Consider the following 25177-nt stretch of genomic DNA (forward strand, 5'->3'; position numbering starts at 1 on the left):
CAGCTTATATCTCCTAGTGGGACAGAGCGGGGGTCACGTTGGTCTAGTGGTGGTGGACAGTGATTTGATAAAAAAGTTAAAGGGAAACGGAAATGAAAAGATGGGTATCAACTGCACGGTGAGTGCAAATGATGCCGGTGGGACAAAAATGGCAATATCACTTGCCCAGTGAGTTAATAAATGGTGAAGGTGAAACGAAAATGACGATATCACCTGTCATGTGAGTTGATGAAATGTAGAGACGGAGGGTGAAATGACTATATGAACTGCCCACTGAGATTATAAAAGTTGAAAGGCGGGGGAATAGTACTAGATACCACATTCACCCTGTAAGTAGATAAAATGTAACGGGAGGAGGGAGAAAATTACATCACCTACCCAGTGAGTTGATGAATGGTCGGGGGGGGGGGGGGGAATGGTGATATCACTTGACCTGGAAGTTGATGAATGGTGAAGGTGGAACGAAGGTAATGGCAATATCACTTATCTAGTGAGTCGACAAAAGGTGAAGAGAGTGAGGACGAAAATGGTGATATCCCTTGGAGGCATATGCCCATGCAGGCGCTGCGTAGAGAATTGCTGGTCTAATAACTTGCGTGTGTATCAAAAGTTTGTTTTTAAAGCTGAGCATGGATAGCAAAATTTCATGATTTGATTCAATGTAATGGTTGCAGATTTAATTCTGTTCACTGTATGATTTCTGAAATTTAGTCTGTTGTCAAATGTTATTCCCAGATATTTTATTTCCCGAGATGGTAAGACATTATGGTTCATTATCATTTGAGATGTATTAATAGGTTCTTTCTTTGTGGTGAGCCAAATAAGTTCATACTTGTCAGGATTTAACTTAGCTCTATTGAAGATATTCCAATTTTGAATCTTGTATATTTCATTCTGCATATCCCTAAGATTGATTGTAGGATCTTGATTGGAAATAAGTAGTATGACATCATCGGCGTACATACCTAATAATCCATTTGTCATAGTGGGAAAATCATCCATAAATATGTTATGGACATATGGACCAAGGTTCGAGCCTGACTATATGAACTGCCCACTGAGATGATAAGAGGTGGAAGGGGGAGGGAATAGCGATATCACTCACCCTGTAAGTTGATAAACGGTAGAGGGCGGGGGGGGGGGGGGAGAATGGCATCACCTACCCAGTGAGTTGATAAATTGTGAAGGCGAGACGAAAATGGTGTTATCGACTGTCCTCGAAAACTTAGGATTCTTCTGATTTCCTTTGATTGGTTAGAAGCTTCAAGTGCATCCTCATCAATGGATTGCTTATTGACATGACGAGCAGCACGACATTCTCATCGGTAATGATAATAAATGCCATCCACATTTGCCTACTTCAGGATGAGTCAAAGTATTTCGTAGCTTTAGGCATAAACAGAGGGGAAATTTTTCTCAGGAAAGCTCGGGTCCACTGGCACGATATCGGGCTGATCTTGCTCTGCTCTAAGGTCTATGATTGTGTTGTATTATCATAAAACCTGCCCTGAAACCATCCAGTTACAGGCCAGCCTGTAATATCTTAACCCTTTAAGCGGAGTAGCAGAAATCACTAAACTCCTACAAAATGTCATATCTATTTTGATGAAGATTTAGCAATTTTCAGCAGGGCAGGGGCAAACTAAGGTCAATGGTAAAATATAAGGCTTCTATGGAGGTGAGATATCTCGTCATTGCCACTTAAAGAGCTAAAGAACCTATTAAAAATCCCTGGAGGACTTTGCTATGGTTTCGATGCCAATGTCTGGAAAGCACAACTTCGAATAAGTTCTCAATTATATTCTTTTTTATCACAGGTGAAGAGATCGGATGCGAAAATGATGGTAACCGAAATGCACAGCTGTCGATACCAGAGCTGCGCTCCGAGTTACGAACAACCGGAACCGGCCAATTCTCCCATGGCAGCGGCTGGCGGAGGCTACTCATCTGGCGTCTACGAGAGGCGCTCGTCGTCCACGAATTCCGAACAACCTGAATATTCTCAGTCCCCTCCACCGTGGACGGGCTACAACACCGTCGACCACGAAATAAACGCTGCAAATCAACCCTACGGCGGCCAGTACACCAACGGATACTGCTTCAAGCCCGCCTACGAACACCACCAGCAGCAACAGCATTACGGGACCTATTTGGCAGGAGATAGGTGTCAGTCTTCAGAAATCTCGACGACAACCGAGCAACAGAAAAGGTGAGCAATCTTTACTCACTCATTTTTTCATAACAATGCCAACTTTGTGCGAAATGCTATCAGACGATAATTGACGGTAATTAACACATTTACACTGCTTGACCAAGCTTGGAATAGCCATGTTGGCTCAGCACTGCAATCCTGCTAGTATAGGTAACGGGCAAGGCAGGACGAACAATAAGAGTCAATCCACGTTCAGATGAGTGTGATTCGGGTTGAGTGCCAATGTTGTTTTTCATACACTGAACTAGATACAGATTCCATCCCCTTTGTTCGAGACTAGAACTTACTGCCCAGACAGAGTTCAGGGTCGCGAGTGTTCCGATCGCAGGAAGATCAAGTCCGGTATAGTCCAAGAAGAAGCTTCTCACAGCTTCCAGCATTGGACTCACTGGTTTGAGTTACTGAAGATCCCCATGCCTGATCCGAATTGCCCTTGCCTCCAGGGGTTACGGTTCCCAATTGCATGAATGAATCAGAAGAAACTGGGAATAGCAGTCATCTGCAAAAGATATTTTCACTGATATTTTGCAAAACTATCGCAGAACAATAAGAATGATTCCTAAGGTGATTTGACGGGCAGGCCGGAGAAATGTTTTTCGAATACACTTGCTTGCAAAATCGATTGCAATTTTAAATAACGGATGACATCGCGATCGTTTTATTCCACGAATTCTTACCGCGAGGCCATTAGTTGGTCATTTTTTACAGCGAGAGACCCCGAACGCCGTATTAGCTTGAACAAGATCATCTGAAAGGCATAAGCATCGATATCAGTAGAGACCTTACAAGAAAGTGGCTTTTTAAAAAACTCAACTCTTCACTTTTGTTTTTCATGCGTCCTTGTTAGGCATGGCGGCCATTTCGAATCCATCGTAATGTAAAAAAATCGCTGTCACGATGCGGTAATAAATTTTTTTTTTTCCAAAATTTGGCAAAAAAAACCATTATATGCTTACATAATTATTTTTGTAGGGTTTCTCTCGAATTTTTCACCTTTTTCCCTCTTGCCACATGGAGCTAATCCAATACATGGCGGCATTGATTCACATAGACATGCATCACATGCTGGCGACTAAAAAAATGGATTTGGCTCCTGCCGGGCCGTCTCACATCAACACATCGAGCTTTGATCAGGGATCTCAGGTCACTTCGCGAAATGGCCGGCCAAAGTCCGAATCATTTCTGCAATTCGGAACTTGGCCAATTCGCGAAGTGACCGCACTTCGGCAGTAACATATACATACATGGATGTTGGTGGGATAAGCGAGAAAAGATCATAGTTATGATCTGACGAGCTCCCTCACTCCGTGTGAAAAAAAAAACCAATGTCAACAGCGTAATACATTAACTAAAATGCGCATTGCGATCACACCACACACATAAGTAACACTCCCATACTCAAACATATATACCATATATACATATGTATGCAAGAGGTTAGTGCGTCAGTAATATAAATGATGTTTCAATTTCTTCTTAAACGTGGGGAAGACTATTTTTGAGTGTCAAGGATTATTGTACTGCTATTCCAAGTTCTGGGTCCAAGAGCATTGACATTATTGTAGAAAATGTTGGCCAACCATCTAATGCTACAACCATGAGATATGAGTCTTTTAAGGTTATAATGAGGTTTACGTGTTGTTACTTGTGAGAATCTCCTCTGCAGAAAGCTGAGCGATTTATATAGATAACATTAGGTTACAACAGAAGGAAGAATGGAGGAGTAAAAAATTATATTACATATCTTTTTACCGTTTGAGTTGGAAATGTAAATATAATTTTAAATACTTTACAATATACATGTATAGTTTATACTTTATTTTATCGTCAATATTAAAAAAAAAGTACATTTGATAAAATTTTTTGGAAATACACGGTACGTCAAAAATATTGATTTTTAATAAGTTGGTAGTAAATATTGTCACTAGATGGCTGTCTTGTTATACTTGTTTCCTTTCAACATGTGAAAAAAAGAACAGAAAAAAAAACGGCGGGAGGATGTCCATGTGTCCAACTTTCTATACAAAAGCCCGATATAATGGAATCTCGACTATCCGGTCTCCGTACTATCCATGCATGACGTCACCAAATCATCGTAGCTGTAGCTAAACTTCGCCAAGTATGTTGCTCATTTGGCGATATTTACAGAGGAATGCGTAATTTTCATTTTTACATAAGATAATGGCTATTTTTAGGCGAAAAGTGACATAGTAAATGGTAAATATAAGAACCGTTTACATAATTTTCGTCATATTTATATTCTTTGGACTTCTTTTTCTCTCTAATAATTTTTTGAAACTCACAGTACTGCACACAACAAACATTTACATTATGTATATATAAGTACTGATCTATACCAGAGGTCATAAAGTATGAATAGGAATGGTTTTTGGTATTACAGTCGATACCGTTGGTAGTTGGTAATACCGTTATAGCGAAAATCTCCTTTCAACGAACGCTTTTCTAATTCCCCAGATAAGTTTACATAGGAAGAATACCAAAAACCTGGAATTCTTTATAAAGAAACTTTGCTATAACGAAGTGATCCTCTGGTGTCTTGGAGTTCGTTATAACGGGATTCGACTGTATATAAACTATAAAAATCATCAACGAGCACCTTGTTTGGGGGGGGGAAAGATTATGAATTAAAACCATCTTTGTTAAAAAACGGGACGTTTTTATACGATAAACATGTTGGGGTAAATCGAGAAACTCTATCCATACTTAGAATAAGACAACCATAATATTCCTTATGGGCATTGTATAATAATTTATCATGTGTATATATTGTTTATAATTTTTGTTAATTGCATTTTTAATTGGGTTGCTGTATTTTTGAAATATAAGACATCCATATTTGTTATGGGCATCTTTTTCTGAGCCACCTCGTTGGGCATTTTGCCTGTTGTGGCCTTGCATTTGTATTTGTATAAGAAAAAGTCGGGAAATGCAAAACTAAAGGAAGACACGGGAACGTCCCGTATACGGGTCATATCAATGAGCAAGTAGGGCATCGAGTGGATACTAAGTGAGCCGAAGTATCGAACATGCAATAAATTTTACTTCCAACAACACGTATTATTGAACAACATGGCAAGAAATTATGGGATCATCCCAGATCACCGATTATTGATGTAGGTTTATAGCCGAGGTTTCGCTATAACCGAGTTTGACTGTAATAATATCATGGTCTGGACAGGCACCATGTTGGACGACCGCACACCATTCACTGTGTTTCACAAAGGCTCCCCGATTGCTGAGAGCTCCAGGGATGAGATTCTAACTTTTCGCGGGCACGTTTAGCTCAATTTTTATGGGAGACAACGCTTGTCCCCATAGTGATCGCTGGATTGACAATTATCTTGAATGTGACATTATTCACCAGACGGATTGGCAAACCGTATCTCCCGACTCTAAAACCTATTGAAAATGTGGAGGTCAAGCTAGTCCTCCCCACACTCTGAGAACCATTTCAGGGGCCATATAACGAAATAATAAATAATAATAATAATAATATATGACTATATACAATGAAAAACTGTGTTGCTGCGGGAGTGGGACCAACTGCTACTTCGTTCAATATATAGGAGGAAAAAAATTCCTATTTTTCTCTAATACGGTTGTTAATAAATGGAACAGCTTACCCCCGGAGGTAGTAAATATATATATAGGACACCATAGGACCCCCCCCCCCCGCCCCTATTCGATTCATTTTGAGCTTTGTCTTTCGAGGTAGTGGTTGGGACATTCATTCGCTGATGAATCTTTCTAATGACGATCGTGAGTGAGTGACGAGTGGAAAGCTGGGACTATTAGAGCTCCACAGGGACTCTGAATAATAATTTTTTTGTCTTCAGCAATTTAAATTATTTTGGAAGGTTCTCGAAATACTCTCCCGAGGGCCCACCAAAGACCTCAGTTCAGGGGTCCAGGCTATAGAATTTGAGGGTTACGTGGACTACCCATTGTCACTGTAAGATCCAATCGATACTAATGAAACTACAGAGTGGGTGTAGGGTCGAAAATATGTCATAGACACCGGAGACAATTTATACCAACTGGTGGACTAGCGGTGGAGAGCGACCTTGACGTTGACCTCAGGGCAAATAATATTATTCGGATGACTCTGTGTCATGGTTGCAGTGATAAAATGGGTTCATGCGATACTCCCTTTGATGTGGATTGTGAAATTCCGATACTTACTGAAATCACCTTCGTCATATATGTCTTTCTAGGAATGGCTCTGAAATGGCGGACATGAATCACCCGATGACCATGGCATCCGCCGTCCACCGCCTCCAGCCTTACTCTTCCACGCCTCCGTCCCATTACACGACGTCCGAGTTCGGAGGTTCGGCGAACAGCTACGACAACTCTGTCGACGGGAGCATCGCTTCGCCGAGCGCCAACGACGGCGGTGTTGCCAACGCCGGCCTGGGTGGCGGCAACATCAGCAGCGGTGGCAGCAGCAGCACCGAAGACGGCGACGAAGACGAGCACGTGCCGCACGTCCTGGCCCCGGGCATCTCTCACGGCCATCCCGGAAGCAGGAAGTGCTTGGCCTGGGCCTGCAAGGCCTGCAAAAAGAAGACCGTCACCGTGGACAGGCGGAAAGCGGCCACGCTCCGAGAAAGGAGGAGGCTACGAAAGGTATATCCTCATCATACGTATATTAGTAAAGCTATTTCACAAAGGTGCTAGAATTATTTAGTTTAGATCCTCAAACTGGGGCCGTATGACCCCCACTACAGTCCTGTAATATTCTGAGGAGGCCACGGGTAAAAAAAAAAACCTAACGGAAGGAAAGTCACGACAGGTATAAGGGGACCTAGCAAAGCTCTGGAAGGAAATATGGTGAGGGAAAAGTAGGACTGATTTAAGAATCTATGAGCATTACACATGGAACCAGGGCCATGTTTAAGAATGGGCCCGTCCGGGTGTGAACCGAGAACATCATGCCCATAAGGGACCTACATTATGAGATCTGGTATTATGATTTTCAAGAGAAGTAAATAATATTCCCTTACATATTATGTAAATTGTTTTTTTCAGCTAATACGGTGGCCAGGACATCAATTTACCTACCTGGGACCATGATTTTGAGTCAGCCCTGCATAGAATCCACAATAGAAAAGCTCGTTGAACTCTAGCCTGGGCAAGCGTGGATCCAGGGGGTGGGGGTGATGGGAGTGATTTCCCCCCCCCCCCTCCAAGAACGGAATAAATACGCGGGAAATTTTCTGGCACGTAAATATACAGTATGATCCAGTACACGCACACAATGTCAGGTATATGTGTCATATTGCCTCGGCTTCATTCGCAGCTGAAGAAGTACCTGTCATGGCTCGATTTGAAGCCTAATATCTGCCTTCGCTGTGTTCGAAGCCGAGGATGTCTGCATCGACTTCATTCGCAGCTGAAGATATCTATCTGTCTATGCTTAATTCGCAGGATGAAGATGTTCGCCTTCACTCAAATGTGGATCCATAGGAGGGGGCGGAATAATACGGCGAAATTTATCTGTCATCCAAAATACGGGGGGCGGGAATCCAAAAGACGTACAAAATTATCTTCTTAATACACATCTTTAGCTCGAATCTCTATCAAGTTTTTCTTCATTATCAACTCGATACAAATCGATTCGATAAGGAGGAAGGGTCCTGACGCTCTTTCATGATTATGGTTGACCACTGGATTAGACGGGGGGTCACGGGAAGGTAATGTAGTCCATTCCAAAGCGGGGCAAGAGGAATATTAACATTGGTTTAAGTTACCCCCAAGAAACATACTCTCAGTCCCCCTACCCATTATCCCCCTCCTGATCTACTCAGATGTAAAAAGATAAACATACAGGGTCCAGATGTTAATCTACCTTGGAGACCATTTGCGTACGACCAAACTTCTTCAGTTGCTCGTCAGGCTTTGGCTCGTAAGAGTCCGGAATAGTAAAGCATATACGCAAGGGCGTAGCGACGGGAAGGGGGGGGGACTTGGGAGTCTGGTTCCCCCCCCCCCCCCGAAATATGAGAAAATGACCGAAAAAAGATGACCAAATCTATTGTTCTATCAATTTGGTCCTCCCCGAAATGAAAGTGGTTCCAAGGTTTCGAGGAGGTCAAGTGTATGCCAATCTTAAAACTCGAATGACTGTGATGGTGAGAAAATGCAAAAAAAAAAAAAAAAAAAAAGTGAAGCGCCTTTGCCGTGACCAGGATTCGAACCTGGGTTATTGCGGCCACAACGCAATGTACTAACCACTATACGATCACGGCTACGTTTGGCGCGCTCTTAAACACACCTCAGTGTTATGAACGTACTCGCACTTGGTGGTTTCTTTTCTTGGAGAAAAGACGCTCTCTGCAAGGAAATGTCATGCATCGTCCTATTTTGCATTCGTAAATGAACCGTGACGAAAGCCCCGTATCATACTATGTTTGGCAACAGGTGGCAGCACGGTCTGAAATTCATAAATAGCGATATTATAACGATACTGAATATTTTAATGTGAGAGGAGAAATTATACTTCATTTTGCAATTTTGAAAATTTCTTGTCCCGGAAAAGGAACGGTAAAATTTCGCTGGTAGAGGAGTTTCCTTAAGTTCAGGTCTTCCCAAGAGTCTCCTCACCGTATAGCTCACAACACCTGTGCAAAGGTGACCCTATAGTTCGCCTATAGCTCCACCTGTATCCATTTGAATTGAAGGGCTAGAGTGTGTAAAGATTAACCTCGTAGTTAGCCCACCCATTCACGTCAAGCTGCAAACATTGTATTTATTTTCTGTATTCATCTATGGAGTTCTTAATGACCCCCAGGCCCCGTTCACACCCCGTGAACTGCTTCCCCAGAGAGTTCATTTTTCGAGTGAGGAACCCTGACCGGAGACTGTGGGGGTGAGGGCGAGGTTATGGGTAACTATATTATCCTGATTCCACAGTACATGTGTGGACGGAAGTGACGAACCATCTGCTCAGTAAGTGTGATAACATGAAAATAAATAAACGGAGCGAAAATTTTAATGCACCTGCATTGACTAAAGGCCAACTCTCCATTGGTTGGGGGCCATTTTAGCACACAGGGCTTAAATTCAGGGCATCCGTCGGGGTCATATAGTTCTATCTCATATAGTTCTTCCACTGTTGTTTTACGTTTCATTGGCGTAAGCGAGAGACAGAGGTATTCCCTTTCCTGTTCAATATATACACCAGGGTGATTCGTTCCCTTCTCCCGTCAAAAGAGCCTATATCCGCTTACGCCCGTTCACGGGGTGTAGGAGGCCTGGGGTCATTAAGAAAAGGGGGTTCACCAGCCAAAATGACCGGTTTAGCTTATATTGCTTATCTCATGCAGGGCTCGTTATTCCCACTAGAGCAGTACGTCACACCCTCGATGAGACCATACGGGATTTTTCAAGGCTTCTTAAACCAGTGCTATACTCGTGTCAATTCTGGCCCAATACTCTTCTCACCATGAGCAAGTAGCGTGGCCGCTCCGCCATTGGAAATGATCATGAAATGTTGGAGGCTGCAAGGTATTGGAAGACTGGTTGAACAGAACGACCAGTACCCTCCAGATTCCAACAACAAGTGAAAGGTTCCAAGATCAGAGGAAGGAGGCGGTCCTTCCCGATCTTTCACTTCATCTGGCCACACATGGTCGAAGTGCGCCAACAGTCACAACACGAAGAATACTCTGGAAGCAAATATTCGCCAAGCAACATTGGGCCAGGCTGGGCTAATGTGTATCCAGCCTAAGCCACTGCTGCTTCTTTGCATCAGGAGAAGGCAAATGAAAGAAGCAAATATTTGAGAATGACTATTGGGCCAAGCTTGACACGAGAGTAGACCTATCTTTAACCTGGGTTAGACCTTAAAACCTCAGGGTGACTCACCTACTATCTTTGAGCGAAATAATGACGTCAATATTATCGCTTTAGCCATTCGCTGTTTCCTGGCCTGCACTTGTTTTAACGATTTTTGAAACATCAATTGAAGCGGCAAACATGCTATATGCTCAACAAATTATCAACCCCGTTTTAGGCACCTTGGCCTGAGTAGTGGTCTAGATAGCACCTTGGTCTAAGGTGCCTAGATAGGGAGAGCAGACTCATCGCCGTCCATCTTTGAAAAAAAAAAACTAGTTTGCTTCTAAATGATATCTTTCTTTCTTTCAAACCAAGCACAACTCCGGTCCTATCTCCATGGGCAATTTAGTGCCGAGTGAAAGGCGTGTGCCTACCTAATAGTCTGTGTGAGTATCTAGTGTTGCGTGCGAATTTTTAGTGCTGCCCTCTGCTTTCCGTGATATGTAATGATTGAATATTTGTACCGTTGTGTAGGCCAGCTGCTCCCTGTGAAGAGACAACACTTCAATTGGGAGATCCGTTCGGCATTTGTGACTCGAAGCTGGGAAACTCAGAAAACTCTTAAGCGATGTCATGTCTCAGAAATCGTTCAAAAATGAGCAGGACAGGCAACAGCGATTGGCTACAGCGATAATATTGGCGTTATATTTCTTCAGAGGGCGGATGAGTCAGCTTGAGGTTTCTATAGGGGGTATATAGCCTATAGGAAACTTAAAAATTGAAAAGATGTGGAAAAACGAAGCACTTTTGCCGTGACCAGGATTCGAACCTGGGTTATTGCGGCCACAACGCAATGTACTAACCACTATACGATCACGGCTACGTTTGCCCGCGTCTTATAAACCTACTAATGCCTATTCTTTTAGTGGAAAAAACGTTTCTGCAAGAAATGCCCACAGTGTCTTATTCTACTTTCGTAAATGAACCGTGACGCAAGGCCCGTATCATCCCATGTTTGGCAACAGGTGGCAGCACGTTCTGAAATGGATGAATGTCGATATTAGAACGATATTGACTATTTTAATGGGTGTGAAAAATGTACCGTATATACTCGTGTATATATAAGCCGACTCGTATATAAACCGACCCCCCCCCTTCACTTCAGGACCATAAAATCGTAATACATTGAAAACCCGTGTATAAGCCGACCCCATAACATCCGTTTATTTCAGAGAAAAAAATTCTTATATTTTTTATGCAAAATGAATAGCTTTCGGAAATTTACAATAGAAAATGATTCAAACTTTTTAATCCATTTCTTCTGAGTCTCCAAGCTCATCGTAATCCATCAGATCATCACAAGATGCGGCATCGCCCTGTGATGGGTACGATGTCATCGCAATTGGCACTTTGCAAAGAGGATATCATCTTCAGTTCCGTCCATCGCATTGCTGATGCAACACTTTTTGAAGGATCGGATGATAATTTCGGTGGAAACAGAATTCCACGCCTCATGTACCCATTGGCACACTAGGCCAATGTCAGGTATCTTCAAGGCACCACTTTTTTTGTGGTTTCTTTATCATCGGAACTCATCTATTCGATCCACAAATTCCTCAAATAGTCTTTGAAAGACTTATTGATGCTCACGTAAGGCTTTACAATCGACGTTAGCCCACCCGGTATCAAGCTGCTATCTGTGGAGAGATTTTTTTAATTGGGAGATCCTGCATTTGTTTTAACGATTTGTGAAACATCACTTCAAGCGGCAAACATGCTATATGCTCAAGAAATTCTCTCTCCCTTTTTTGGCACCTTGGCCTGAGTAGTGGCCCAGATAGCACCATGGCCTGAGGTGCCTAGATAGGGAGAGCAGAATCATCGCCGTCCATCTTCGAAAAAATTAACTAGTTTGCTTCTAAGTGATATCTTTCTTTCTTTCAAACCGAGCACAACTCCGGTCCTATCTCCATGGGCAATTAACTGGCGAGTGAAAAGCGTGTGCGTACCTAATAGTCTGTGTGAGTATCTAGTGTTGTGTGTGAATTTTTAGTGCTGCCGTCTGCTTTCCGTGATATGTAATGATTGAATATTTGTACCATTGTGTAGGCCAGCTGCTCTCTGTGGAGAGACACTTCAATTGGGAGGTTTCTATAGGAAATTTATAGCTTATACGAACCTCAAAAAATGAAAAAATTTGGAGGAAAAAGAATGCACTTCTGCCGTGACCAGGATTCGAACCTGGGTTATTGCGGCCACAACGCAATGTACTAACCACTATACGATCACGGCTACGTTTTCCGACGTGTTATAAACCTGCTAATGCCTATTCTTTTGGTGGAAAAAACGTTCCGGCAAGAAATGCCTACAGCGTCTTATTATTCTACATTCGTAAATGAATCGTGACGCAATTTCCGTATTATCCCATGTTTGGCAACAGGTGGCAGCACGTTCTGAAATGGATATATGTCGATATAATAACGATATTGACTATTTTAATGGGTGTGAAAAATGTACGGTATATACTCGTGTATATATATATATATATAAGCCGACTCATTTATAAGCCGACCCCCCTCCCCACTTAAGGACCACAAAATCGTAATACATTGAAAACCTGTACATAAGCCGACCCCATAAAATCCGTTCATTTCAGAGAAAAAAATTCTTATATTTTTCACGCAAAATGAATAGCTTACGGAAATTTACAATAGAAAATGAATTAATCCGTTTCTTCTGAGTCTCCAAGCTCATCGTAATCCATCAGATCATCATAAGATGCGGCATCGCCCTATGATGGGTACGATGTCATCGCTATTGTCACTTTCAAAGAGGATAGATATCATCTTCAGTTCCGTCCATCGCATTGCTGAAGCAACACCTTTTGAGGGATCGGATGATAATTTCGGTGGAAACAGAATTCCTCATGTACCCATTGGCACATTAAACTAGCCCAATGTCAGGTATCTTCAAGGCACCACTTTTTTTTGTGGTTTCTTTATCATCGGAACTCATCCATTCGATCCACAAATCCCTCAAATAGTCTTTGAAAGACTTATTGAAGCTCACACGAGGTCTTTACACGAGGTCGACGTTAGCCCACCTGGTATCAAGCTGCTCTCTGTGGAGAGATTTTTTAATTGGGAGATCCGTTCTCGGCATTTGTGCTTGGAAGCTGGGAAACTCAGAAAACTCTTAAGTGATGTCTGGGAAATCGTTCAAAAACGAGCAGGACACGGAACAGCGATAATATTGGCGTCATACTTCTTCAGAGGGCGGATGAGTCAGCTTGAGGTTTCTGTACGAGGTTTAGCCTATAGGAAACTTAAAAATTGAAACGATTTGGAAAAACGGAGCATTTTTGCCGTGACCAGGATTCGAACCTGGGTTATTGCGGCCACAACGCAATGTACTAACCACTATACGATCACGGCTACGTTTGCCAACGTGTTATAAACCTACTAATGCCTATTCTTTTGGTGGAAAAAACGTTCCTGCAAGCAGGACAGGCAACAGCGATAATATTGGCGCCATACCTCTTCAAAGAGGGCGGTTTAGTCAACTTGAGGTTTCTATAGGAAGTATGAGAATTCTCATTGACGAGCGGCTTAGGTTTTCGGAACATTGTTTAGCGGTGGTCAAAAAAGCGAATAGAATGCTTGGTCTCATTTTCAAAAAGGTCTCTTCGCGTTCTCCTAAAGTCATTCTTCCACTTTTTTTCGAGGCTTAGTTCGTCCTGGACTGGAGTATGCTGTAAGGTTTTGGAGACCATACCTACAGAGGGACATAGACTTGGTTGAAGAGGTGCAGAGAAGAGCTACGCGTGTCCTTATTGGCACACGGGTCTTGAGTTATGAAGAGAGACTTCATTTTTTCAATATGTTTACATTGGATGAACGCAGGTGTCGAGGAGATATGATCGAAGTGTTCAAAATTTTCAATGGGATGGATAGGATGGACCATGAATTTTTAGAACACCGCCAATCGACTGCTTTTACAAGGGCACACCAATATTGATTGGTGAGGGACAATGCAAGGCTATGGTGTCGCAGGGAATTTTTCTCTAATAGGGTTGTTAATAAATGGAATAGCTTACCCCCGGAGGTAGTAAATTGTAACACAATTGACACGTTTAAAAAGAAATACGATAAACATGTTGGGGTAGATCGAGAAGCTCTATCTATACTTACAACCATAAGTATTCTTTATGGGCATTGTATAATATTTTATCCTGTGTGTATATTGTTTATAATTTTTGTTAATTGCATTTTTAATTGGGTTGCTGTATTTTTGAAATATATGACATCCATATTTGTTATGGGCATCTTTTTCTAAGCCACCTCGTTGGCCATTTTGCCTGTTGCGGTGTTGTATTTGTATTTGTATTAGTGTATAGCAACCTCAAAAAATGAAAAGATTCGGGAGAAAAAGAAAAATTCACTGTTGCCGTGACCAGGATTCGAACCTGGGTTATTGCGGCCACAACGCAATGTACTAACCACTATACGATCACGGCTACGTTTTTCGGAGTGTAACGTACGTACTCACATCTGTTTTTTTGGGGGAAAAACTGAAGCCATGCGTCTTATTCTACATTCGTAAATGAACCGTGACGCAAGCCCCGTATCATACTATGTTTGGCAACAGGTGGCAGCACATTCTGAAATTGATAAATAGCGATATTATAACGGTGTACTGCATTATAATGAGGAAAAAAAAAATACATTTTGAAACTTTTGAAAAGTTTTCGTTCCGGAAGGGAACGGTAAAATTTCTGTGAAAGAGGAGCCCACCTCTCAAATTCAGGTCGTGTCAAGAGTCTCCTCACCATATAGCTTAGACCTGTCCGAAGGTGATCCTATAGGTCGCCTATAGCTCAACTTGTATTCATCTGCATTCAAGGAAGAGAGTCTGTAAATGTGTCCTTATATTTCATCTGTATTGACCATAAGCAAATCGTCCATTCGTCAGGACCATCTCAGCGCACAGGCTATAAAGTCGGGCTATGCTCTGGACCACAAGTGCTTTGAGAGCTCGTCCTGAATATAAAATCTGGCACTTACTATGATTTTCAGGAGTATGAGTATGTAAATTAGGAGGCATTTTCCGGACCAGCAACAATCCGGGCATATCGCCTTGGGCAATTAACAAATTAGAATTCTAATGTTTTCACACAGGTAGGGGGCCCACAACATTCAATTGCCTACGATGCAGTTAAGTCGGCCCTGCTGAAAGTGGTCTCATAATTCACTTTTAGGCAGCTCCTTATTTTGATTCTATATTTTGTTATTTTGCACCTGTCTGAAGGTAGTCCTTATAGATCACCTTTCTTCAACCTAAATTAATCTGCATTAAAGAGTCACCTGTCCAAAGACCTCGCCTCAGGTGCGGATCCAGGCAATTACTTGGAAGGGGCGATTTATTGTAGAGGTTCATTGAATCATCTCGCATTCAACGGGATGGACAAACTATACTCATATAATTTGAGAGGCTCTCTTCATGGCTCTTGGGAGGGGAAATCGCCCCACTCTGAGTCCATTTCATTTCATTTCATATTGTGCCCCGCCCAGGCTCTATCGACCATTGTCAATTTTAGCCATTGCCCCGGATGAGGGGGCTGGGCGCTGTCGAGTGCTTTATTATGCATATAAAAATACATGAACATTGAATATAAAAACACATTTAAAAAAAAAATATATATATATATATACAGATTTAAATAATTCCATTATACAATGTACAATTTATTCCGATGAGCTCTTCTGATGTCTTTTTAGCTCTATTGAGCTTGAGCCCTTTGTTTTTCTCTGTGGCCAAGCGCCAAATCCTGGACCACGTTTTCCCTCATTGGCTTGTTGGCTCGGGTGAGCCCTCCTCCGTGACAGGCCAGGTCCTGGACCACGCGTCATCCCTCGTTGTCTTGTTGGCTCGGGTGAGCCCTTCGCCGTGGCCAGGCCAAGTCCTGGACCACGTTTTCCCTCATTGGCTTGTTGGCTCGGGTGAGCCCTCCGCCGTGGCCAGGCCAGGTTCTGGACCACGTTTCTCTTATTATCTTGTTCACTCTGGGTCCACACCGGATTCACGTATGGGTCAACCTGTATTCACCTGCATTAAACAGCCACTTTCCCGAAGACTATCCCATTGTTCACCTATGGCTCAACCTTTATTCACCTACAATTAAAAATATTTGTCCTAAAGTAGTCTCAAAGTTGACGTATAACTTTTCTTTTTGTTAACCAATCCAAAGATGACCTTATGGTTCATCTTGTACGTATAAAAATGCCACCTGTCCGAAGAGATGGGACGCCACAAGAGAGATGGGAGGCCATCATTGGTTACGTATGAGTTGAAAGCAAAAGTTGGAGTACAAAATTCAGGAGAATTTTGTCTCTTTTCGGCTGTTTTGTCTTTTTGTCGGCATTTAACTTTAAGCACACATTACACGAATCTTTCTAGACGACCCTCATATTAAAGTGCCAAATGTCCGAAGATAGCCCAATGATTCACCTACAGCTCAATATGTATGCACCTGCATTGAAGGGTCACCTCACCGAAAGTTGCCTCATAGTTCTTCTGGAAATTGTGTTTCTGCATTCAGTTATTAATTGGATTAACGATTATGAGAAGCTTGATAGCAAAAGATACATAAGAGCGATCTGGTGATAAATGTTTGAGAAACAAAGAAACAAGATTTTTTTATTCAAAAGCTTTACAGGTTCACCATTCATAGTTAATTGGTTTTTTTTGTGTACTTTTAGTTTATATTTATTTTGTACAAGTTATCTTGTTAATTAATTTTACTTAAGGTAATAAATTATAATAATGACTGTATTATTAAATCTTTGCATTGAATCTTGTCCACTTTCTAAAACTTAACTGACGACGCCAAATGCGGCGAGTAACTGATCACTAGGGCTGGGATTTTACTATAATATTTTGGTAAAAGATCTTTTATAAAACTGGAAGAATTCAACCAATAAGTGCATCGGTTACATTCGAGCAAATGCAACCGGTTCTTATTGGTTAAATTTTTCGAGTTTTATCAAAGAACTTTTACAGTGTAATCCTGACTTAACAACATTTAAGAAATGCTCTATAAAATATGCATTTATACTCTTAAAAATGTAAATATGCTGCTCTATAAAACGAAAAAAATGTCCTAAAAATTTTTAATTTCTATCTCAAGAAACATTAGTTTCAGCAAAATAATATGCTAATGAAAAGTGCTGATGCAGTTTAAATTATTTTTAACCATTGCTTATTGTTTGAGCAAAGATTCTTCTCGTTTTACTAACTACCTCATCCAGCCAAAATTTCCCTTTTTTTGAGTCAGTTTTTCCCTACTAATTCGGAATTATTGTGCTGCTATCTATAGGTGAAAATGAATAGAAAAGTACGGTATTTGGCTTAAGAAAAGCATTGCGCGCACAGAATTGAAAAAAAAATTAAATAATTCATTTTAACTGATAAAAACTAAAAATTTCCCCCAAACGTTAAAAAATTCCCCCATTTACCAATTTCAGCCAATTCATTTGGGAGCTCTCACGCCTTTTTCTGGAAAAAGGCCATAAATGACTTTTTCTGCCTATTTTTGAACTTTTTCCGTGTGAAAATGTCTTTCTGGAATTTTTCCTACCGTAAATGCCTATTTCGGCCTTGCTTTATGTGTATTCGTGACATAGGCGTACGCAGAATTTTCTCAGCCGGGGGTTGCGTTTTTCCTGTAAAATAACACTATAATCTCGGCTTGGGGGGGGGGGGTTAGAACCCCCCCCCCCCCCCCCTGCATACGCCAATGATTCGTGAATTTTAGAAGATTCAAATGTCGTATTCTGTAGAACTTAGATACTTTTAGCATTTAGGACAGTGTTTCCCAAAGTGGGAAATATCGTGGCCTACAAATATTCAATATTTGTACCGTTAGAGGCCACGATATTTCCAAACATTGAATATTTGTACCGTTATAGGCCAGCTGCTCTCTGTGGAAAAACTTTTTGATTGGGAGATCCGTTCTCTCGGCATCTGTGCCTCGAAGCTGAAAAACTCAGAAAACTCTTAAGCGATGTCATGTCTGGAAAATCGTTCAAAACTGAGCAGGACACTTAACAGCGATTGGCTACAGCGATAATATTGGCGTCATACTTCTTCAGAGGGCGGATGAGTCAGCTTGAGGTTTATACGGGAAACTTAAAAAATGAAAAGATTTGGAAAAAATTAGATCTGTGCCGTGACCAGGATTCGAACCTGGGTTATTGCGGCCACAACGCAATGTACTAACCACTATACGATCACGGCTACGTTTGCCAACGTGTTATAAACCTACTAATGCCTGTTTTTTTGGAGGAAAAAAACGCTCGCAAAGTAAATGCCCACAGCGTCTTATTCTACTTTCGTAAATGAACTGTGACGCAAGGTCCGTATCATCCCATGTTTGGCAACAGGTGGCAGCACGTTATGAAATTCATAAATAGCGATATTATAAGATATTGAATATTTTAATGAGTGTGAAAAATGTGTATTTAATTTTAATATTTTCAAAAATTTTCAGAAAAAAAGAGCAGTAAAATTTCTCTGAAAGGAGCCCACTTCAAATTCGGGTCGTGTTAATAGTCTCCTCACCATATAGCTGAGGCCTGTCCAAGAAAGCCATCCTTATTCGCTTATAGCTCAACCTGTATTCATCTGCATTGAAGGAAGAGAGTTTGTAAAAGGGACCTGAGATAGTTCACCTGCACTGACTATAGGCCTACTTCCCACTGGGCAGGGCAATTTCAGCACACAGACCATAAATCCGGGGCCACAACAGCGTTGGGAGCTCTCCATGAATATAAAATCTGGCACTTACTATGATTTTTGAGAGTATGTGAATTGAAAAAGGCCCTTTTTCATCTGACCAACAACAATCGGGGCATTTCGCCTCGTCAATTTACCAATTAGAAAACAATTGTTTGCTTCCACACAGGTAGAGGACCCGCAACATTCCGTTGCCTACGATGCAGTTAGGTCGGTCGGTCCTTCTGAAAATAGGCTCATAATTCACTTTTAGGCAACTTCTTATTTTTCTTATATATTTTGTTATTGTTCATCTGTCTGATGGGAGTAACCCTTACAGTTCACCTGTTGCTCAATCTGAATTATAACTAGCATTAAAGAGTCACCTGTCTGAAGGCATTATCATACTTCAACCCAGGCGCGGATCCAGGGTAATGTCTTGGGAGGGAGCGATATATTGTGCAAGTTCGTTGGATCATCCCGTATTTTACGGGACAGACAAGATTCTCAAATAATTTGAGAGGCTCTTTTCATGGCTCTTGGGAGGGGTAATCGCCACTTATCCGAAGGTGCGGTTTTCTAATGGAACGGGGATCAACTCTGGTGTGATTTCTGCTCTATTGTATTGCAGTGCCGATATTATGTCTCTGCACTCAGCTAGCTGAGTGTATATTCTGTATGAATAGACCTACTACATCAACAAAAGCTATCAGGAATGCAGCATGCAAAATATAGTAGTGAAATATCAAATTCCTAGCATAATATTCAACACAAGATTCATTGAAAGACTGGTTACTCGTGTAGAAGAAGCTTACAAGGAAGAAAATTCATTTCTATCTCCACGGAGAATCGAACCCCGGTCTCTCGCTTGCCGGACGAGTGCTCTGCCATCTAAGATAGGGAAGCAGAATAGAATATTTCAATAATATTTAACGTAGCTGGAAGTGGAATTGGAAAAATATTGAAAATAATTCTATATTGAGCAAGCAAAAACCGGGACAAACAGACCTTTTCCCGAAAGTGTGAGAAATAGTGAAAACCGCCTTACCTAGAGAGCCATCTAGTGGTGTATATGCTAGAGAAACAAATTTTTTTATCCGTCAAAAAAAATTTAGACGTTTTCCATTCATAGTTAACAAGTTCCATATCTTTTTATTTCTCTCCCTCGACTGTCAACTGCCTTCTGGACGTAACAATTCACGGCGTAACATGAGTAATGAGCCGTTGGTGTCTATTTCCGGAATATGTTGCGCTACTAGTCACACATCCATTTCATTTAGAACTGTCATCGAGCATGTCCGGCGTGGTCCAATGGTCATTCGCAAATATTTGTTTCCAATGTTTGCTTTCCCCTGCTGCAAAGAAGCATAGGCTGGCAGTACCAGGGCTCAGCCAGACTCAATGTCCTTGACGGATATTTGCTTCCACAACGCTCTCCAAGGATCCCAATACGCCAACGCGTTTTGTGACTGCTGGCGTTTTTCGACCAATCTATGGCCAGATATATTAGAAGATCGAAGGTAGGTGGCTCATGATTGGGTCAGGCCAGACCGAATGGTTTCTTGTCGAATATTTGCTTCTAGAGCTTTCTCCAAGGATACGCCAACGCGTGTTATGACCAGTGTGTCTTAAGGCACGGCCCGGGGGCCTCAAGAGAAAAAGGAATTCGGCAGTTAGGGCCTGAGAAATATCACTTGGCCCGGGAGCTCATGATGCTCTTAAGACGGCCCTGGTTATGACTGCTAGCGTTCTTTGACCTATGTGTGGCCAAACGGATTAGAAGGTAGGCGGCTGCTCCTTTGACCAATGCTGGAAGGTCCTTTTCGTTCTCTCTAACCAGCTTTGAGCCGAGGCCACACTTGTGGCCCACCGAGCCCATTACGATCCAAGATTAGTCTTGGCCGAGTAGATTGGCCGCTAATGATCGCTAAGTATTGGAGGCTTTCTTTCTTTCTTTCAAACCGAGCACAACTCAGGTCTATCACCATGTATGAAGTATTGAATTCTGGTCGAAGGGAACAACTAGGACCTTCAAACCCTAAGTCAAAGGAGCCACTTTTCTTCTCGATCTTCCAATCCGTCTGGCCACACTTGGTCGAAAAATGCCAATAACCACAACACGAAGAGTGTTCTGGAAGCTAATATTCACCAAGGAACATTGGGCCAGTGTGCAGCCAGTCTATACCGATGTGCTTCATTGCAGCAGGGGGGGGGGGGGGGAGGCAAACATTAAAAGCCCATATTCGAGAATGACTATCGAGCCAGACTAGACACGAGTGTGAAATGTGTGACCCCCTAGCTTTACAATACTTTCCAGCCTCCAACATTTGACGATCATTGAGCAGTCGCCACCCATGTCCGAGTTTGGAACGTGCTGGGGGCAGATGGGGCACGAGTGTGGCCCTGGCATATTGATCGATGACACTACTGCTGCTTCTTATTTGCTTTTACATAAGGGGTTAGACGCCTTTATTCAGTCTTCAGGCGCTCCGGAAGGTGGAGAAATTCTGAATTGCTGAAACTACTCCATAATGAGCTTTTATTGAAAAAAAAACCGCAACCTTGATAGAAATCGGGCATGAAGACCGCTGAGTAAATAAGTAATAATAATATGTAATATGCTCAGGAAAGCCAAGATGCGTTAAAGGGTTTTAACCCCCCCCCCCCCCCCACGACTTATTGTGATGTTCCCAAAATAAAATTACTTCCCCTTTTCACTGAATGCCCTTTTCCATTACCAGGTATTGAGTCGTGTTTTATTGCATGGGATGCCCAAGATGAGTGAAACAAGAGCTTCTAGCGGCATGCACATTTCATTCATTCAAACCGAGCATAACTCCGGTCTATCGCCCTAGACAATTTCCTACCGATTAAGTTGTGACGGAAGTACGAGTGTGTCCCCCTCTAAACCCCCTCGGTTCCCCGGGCAACGAAAACGATTATATAAAAAGTATACATTATACATAATGCACAAAACTGCCTCGCGACATGGCCCAGCCTCCAAAGGTCAGCCGCTTGCGAGCAGTTGTCTAATTGACGCTGTTTCCAGTGCGCTGCCTCGTGACAGTTGACTATACGGCGCATCTTTGCCCTCTCTCTCGAGTAACGTTCTTGAAGTGTAAACAAGTAGGCTTTTAAGTGGTGGGCTCCCAAGTGAGCCCCAGTACAGCCTTATGCACCAACACGTCGGTATATAAGAGGCCGTTCAAGTATTACGTCATCATCGATGGGGGGGGGGGGTTTCCGAATTGCTGACTTTTGATGACAAGGGGGGAAGGGGGGTTTGGATAATGCTTACGTCATCAACCACCCTTTACGAAAATATGAGTTAGGATTTTGCTGAGAAGGGGGTGGGAAGGGGTCAAAAATGGCTAAAAAAATTTGCTTACGTAATACTTGAACGGCCCCTAACCATAAAATTCTAGACTTTTTTCGACTCGGTAACTTGGCCGGTTAATCCGAATTTAGGGCCTCTTCTTAGATAGTGATCTGAAAACTCGGCCAAAAGAGTCCATACGAATGTTTTCAACAGCTGACTGATTCGAAGATGAATTTAGGAAAAAGAGGGCGTGGGTTCGATTCCCCGCAAGGGGAACATACAATACGATAACGTTTGCAGATTAACTTACTCTAAACGACAAGATAGAGGAAGAATATCGCTTATAGGACAATTTACAAACTCATTGCTGTTTGCAAACTTAATATTTTTTGCATGACTTTCAAAAAGAACCGTATCAAATCACGATTGCTTTTGAATGGTTTTTTTAGGATTTCTGGGAAATGGGAAATTGCAGTGTTCGTTGGACAGATTCATTGGTCGCACACTGCTACAGCTTTATTTGGATGGTTCTTTTCTACAGAGTTTTGCACAGATAAATACATTTTAGACATCTCTCTAATCTCATTTGAAGTGAAAGGACTTCTTATTTCTCTCTTCCTCAGATGAGATACCGTCCGTAAAGATAATAGAGATAAATCACTTCATCTACCATCAACTCTTGGACATTTTTCACCACTAGCTCTTGAATGCCATCCTCATGCACCTCCAGTTCATGGTAGTCCCCAAGCACACAATCTCTTTCTTCAAGTAGTGGCTCCTGTTCATGAGCTAGCCTTTTAAAGTCGCGTTCAATAATGCCATCAGCCCACAGTTTTCCCCCAAAATTTGACGAAAACTTCACGCGCACATACCCATGGCTGAAATGCTGCTACACCTAGTTTCGTATCGTAAATATTCACATTCGCACGTGTATTAATTTCCTGAGTGAGGCACGCTTACCGGAGACTATAGGGGAGGATATTACCCAAAATTCCATAACACGTGTGTGAGCGGAAGCAGAAAAAAAACCATCAGTTCAGTTGCGATAACGTCAAAATAAATGGACAAAGCTCAAATTTTTTGCTCGTAATGCGAATTTCTCGTTAACCGAACCACTCTTTAACCGAAGTTCCACTGCACTGTTATCTGTCTTCTTTATCTTGAAGTGAAAATGATAAATACTTGAATTTATATGTTAGCAGTATGTAAATATCGTCTTGATATGGTCAACTTCACCAAACACCAACTCTGGCCATATCGCCCAAGCTCGTTAGAGAAAGTATCTTATCTATATCCTACCTCAAGTTTGAACCTGGAGCCAAGACAGCAACCTTCATGGTTGTAGACGATCCACGCCAATGGTCTGGCTTCTCTCTGCGGAGAGACATCTTCAAATGTGAGAACTGCACGCATTCACGTCTCGAATTTAGAAAACCACAGAAAACGAACTTCAGCTGACTTATTACTAGACATCACGTGCAACTCGCAAACATTCCTTAGAAAAATTTCTAATGAAACTGTGTATGCCGTTAAAGTTCACGCAGAGAGACGCGGATCTCGTGAAACTTACCCCCTCCCCCCTTGTAAGGTGCCTGAAAAAGGAGGGCGGGCTCATCGTCCTGCAAAATAAAACTGGTTTCGCAGCTCCAAGTGACGTGTAATCGTTAAAAAGGGGCGTGGTAGGGAATAGTAAGGTGACTGACTATACATCCCACGAGCTCGTCGAGGGCAGAAAAACCAGTTTTCTGCTCAAAGTAACGTCTAACCGCTAAAAAAAACCATAGGGTATAGATAATAGTAATTGGCTGTAGCGATAATACTGACGTCACACTACGCATTAATAGCAGACAATGAGTCTTTTTGGATATTTCAACAGTGGCTATAGGCAGCACCTCCTAGAGATAGAAGGCCTCCGCACGGGTTACCATAAACGTCATTCAGACTACATAGCAAGTTTGCCACATTTTGAAACACAGCATCCTATTGCGTTCCCTCTTATTTTGGCGTAGAATCTTCCTGATTATCTCACAAATACCGCATAGAGATTGGATGTGAGTCATAGAAATCGCCAATTCTGAGCCCGAACATTTCTTTTCCGCTCAACGATGATATTGACATGAGCAGGGAATTTTTTCCCCTGAATATTCTGAGGGAAAATGGACTACTTACTGACGTCACAAGTAGCGTGCAGAGGCCTTCTATCTCTAGAAGGTGCTGCTATACGGGACAGCGATTGGATGTAGCGGTAATACTGACGACACACTTTCGCTCAAAAATGGCGGATGAGTCAGCAGGAGGTTTTCAAAACCCTCTTCTAGTTACTTCTAGTGCCAACGTAGAGCTTGTTCCGTATAATCCGGTGTTTCCCAAAATGGGTATAATATGTATTTTGTGAACAAATCGAAATCGTTGGCAGGGAGAAATGAGTTCAGGAGCCTATGATTAAAAGCAATTGTGTTGATGAAGAATGAAAAAAAATTAGATCTGTGCCGTGACCAGGATTCGAACCTGGGTTATTGCGGCCACAACGCAATGTACTAACCACTATACGATCACGGCTTCGGTCCCTTCTCCTCTTACGTTCTTTCCAGACACAAGAAGATTTGGTGGAAATGACCCATTTCGAGGCTCTGCTGAACTTCACGCCTCATTTACTAAAGGCGGATTTCTTTTAACTTGCCTCCATCCAGTACGTAAGAAATTACTATAAAAGTCTTCCTCTGACCCATCAGTTACGCTAACTTTCCTGAAGGCAGCTACAGGGTGGAGGGGGGGGGGCATCAGGTTTGCCTTACTGCTACTTAACCATACATGCACCTCGTACGCGTTCCTATATGGAATTTCTAACGAGCCGGCACATACTGGAATACGTGTTTTGAGTGTATGTGTGGCCCTAACGTATTTGTACAGTCGAATCCCGTTTTAACGAATACCGTTATAGCGGGAATCTCGTTTTAAGGAACACTTTTCCTAATACCCCCAGATAAGTTTACAGAGGAAGAATGCAAAATCCTGGAATTCTCCTTTATAACGAAGCGATTTCTCCGGTTTCTTGGAGTTCGTTATAACGA

The 25177-nt window shown here is 42.1% G+C and overlaps 1 protein-coding gene and 7 non-coding genes across 10 annotated transcripts in view; 1 reads left to right on the plus strand and 7 right to left on the minus strand.

The window, feature by feature from the left end:
- LOC149065923 (uncharacterized) overlaps positions 1 to 25177 on the plus strand; it is an 81815-nt gene that overhangs the window by 18870 nt on the left and 37768 nt on the right. For all 3 annotated transcript variants that reach the window (XM_089253341.1, XM_089253340.1, XM_089253339.1), the window contains exons 2-3: positions 1818 to 2209; positions 6448 to 6862. In XM_089253341.1, the coding sequence (XP_089109467.1) occupies positions 1839 to 2209; positions 6448 to 6862 (786 nt within the window). In that variant the 5' untranslated portion in view covers positions 1818 to 1838. The remainder of the gene's footprint in view (positions 1 to 1817; positions 2210 to 6447; positions 6863 to 25177) is intronic.
- On the minus strand, positions 8413 to 8484 carry TRNAH-GUG (transfer RNA histidin (anticodon GUG)). Its single transcript has one exon. It is a non-coding gene; the product is annotated as a tRNA-His (tRNA).
- TRNAH-GUG (transfer RNA histidin (anticodon GUG)) lies at positions 10824 to 10895 on the minus strand. The gene has a single exon. It is a non-coding gene; the product is annotated as a tRNA-His (tRNA).
- Positions 12236 to 12307, minus strand: TRNAH-GUG (transfer RNA histidin (anticodon GUG)). The gene has a single exon. It is a non-coding gene; the product is annotated as a tRNA-His (tRNA).
- Positions 13378 to 13449, minus strand: TRNAH-GUG (transfer RNA histidin (anticodon GUG)). Its single transcript has one exon. It is a non-coding gene; the product is annotated as a tRNA-His (tRNA).
- On the minus strand, positions 14460 to 14531 carry TRNAH-GUG (transfer RNA histidin (anticodon GUG)). The gene has a single exon. It is a non-coding gene; the product is annotated as a tRNA-His (tRNA).
- TRNAH-GUG (transfer RNA histidin (anticodon GUG)) lies at positions 18239 to 18310 on the minus strand. The gene has a single exon. It is a non-coding gene; the product is annotated as a tRNA-His (tRNA).
- On the minus strand, positions 24594 to 24665 carry TRNAH-GUG (transfer RNA histidin (anticodon GUG)). The gene has a single exon. It is a non-coding gene; the product is annotated as a tRNA-His (tRNA).

This window comes from Pholcus phalangioides, unplaced genomic scaffold, assembly GCF_987345545.1.
Source record: "Pholcus phalangioides strain wild (caught in Gottingen) unplaced genomic scaffold, Ppha-v1.0 ptg000037l_1, whole genome shotgun sequence".
Classification (NCBI taxonomy): domain Eukaryota; kingdom Metazoa; phylum Arthropoda; class Arachnida; order Araneae; family Pholcidae; genus Pholcus; species Pholcus phalangioides.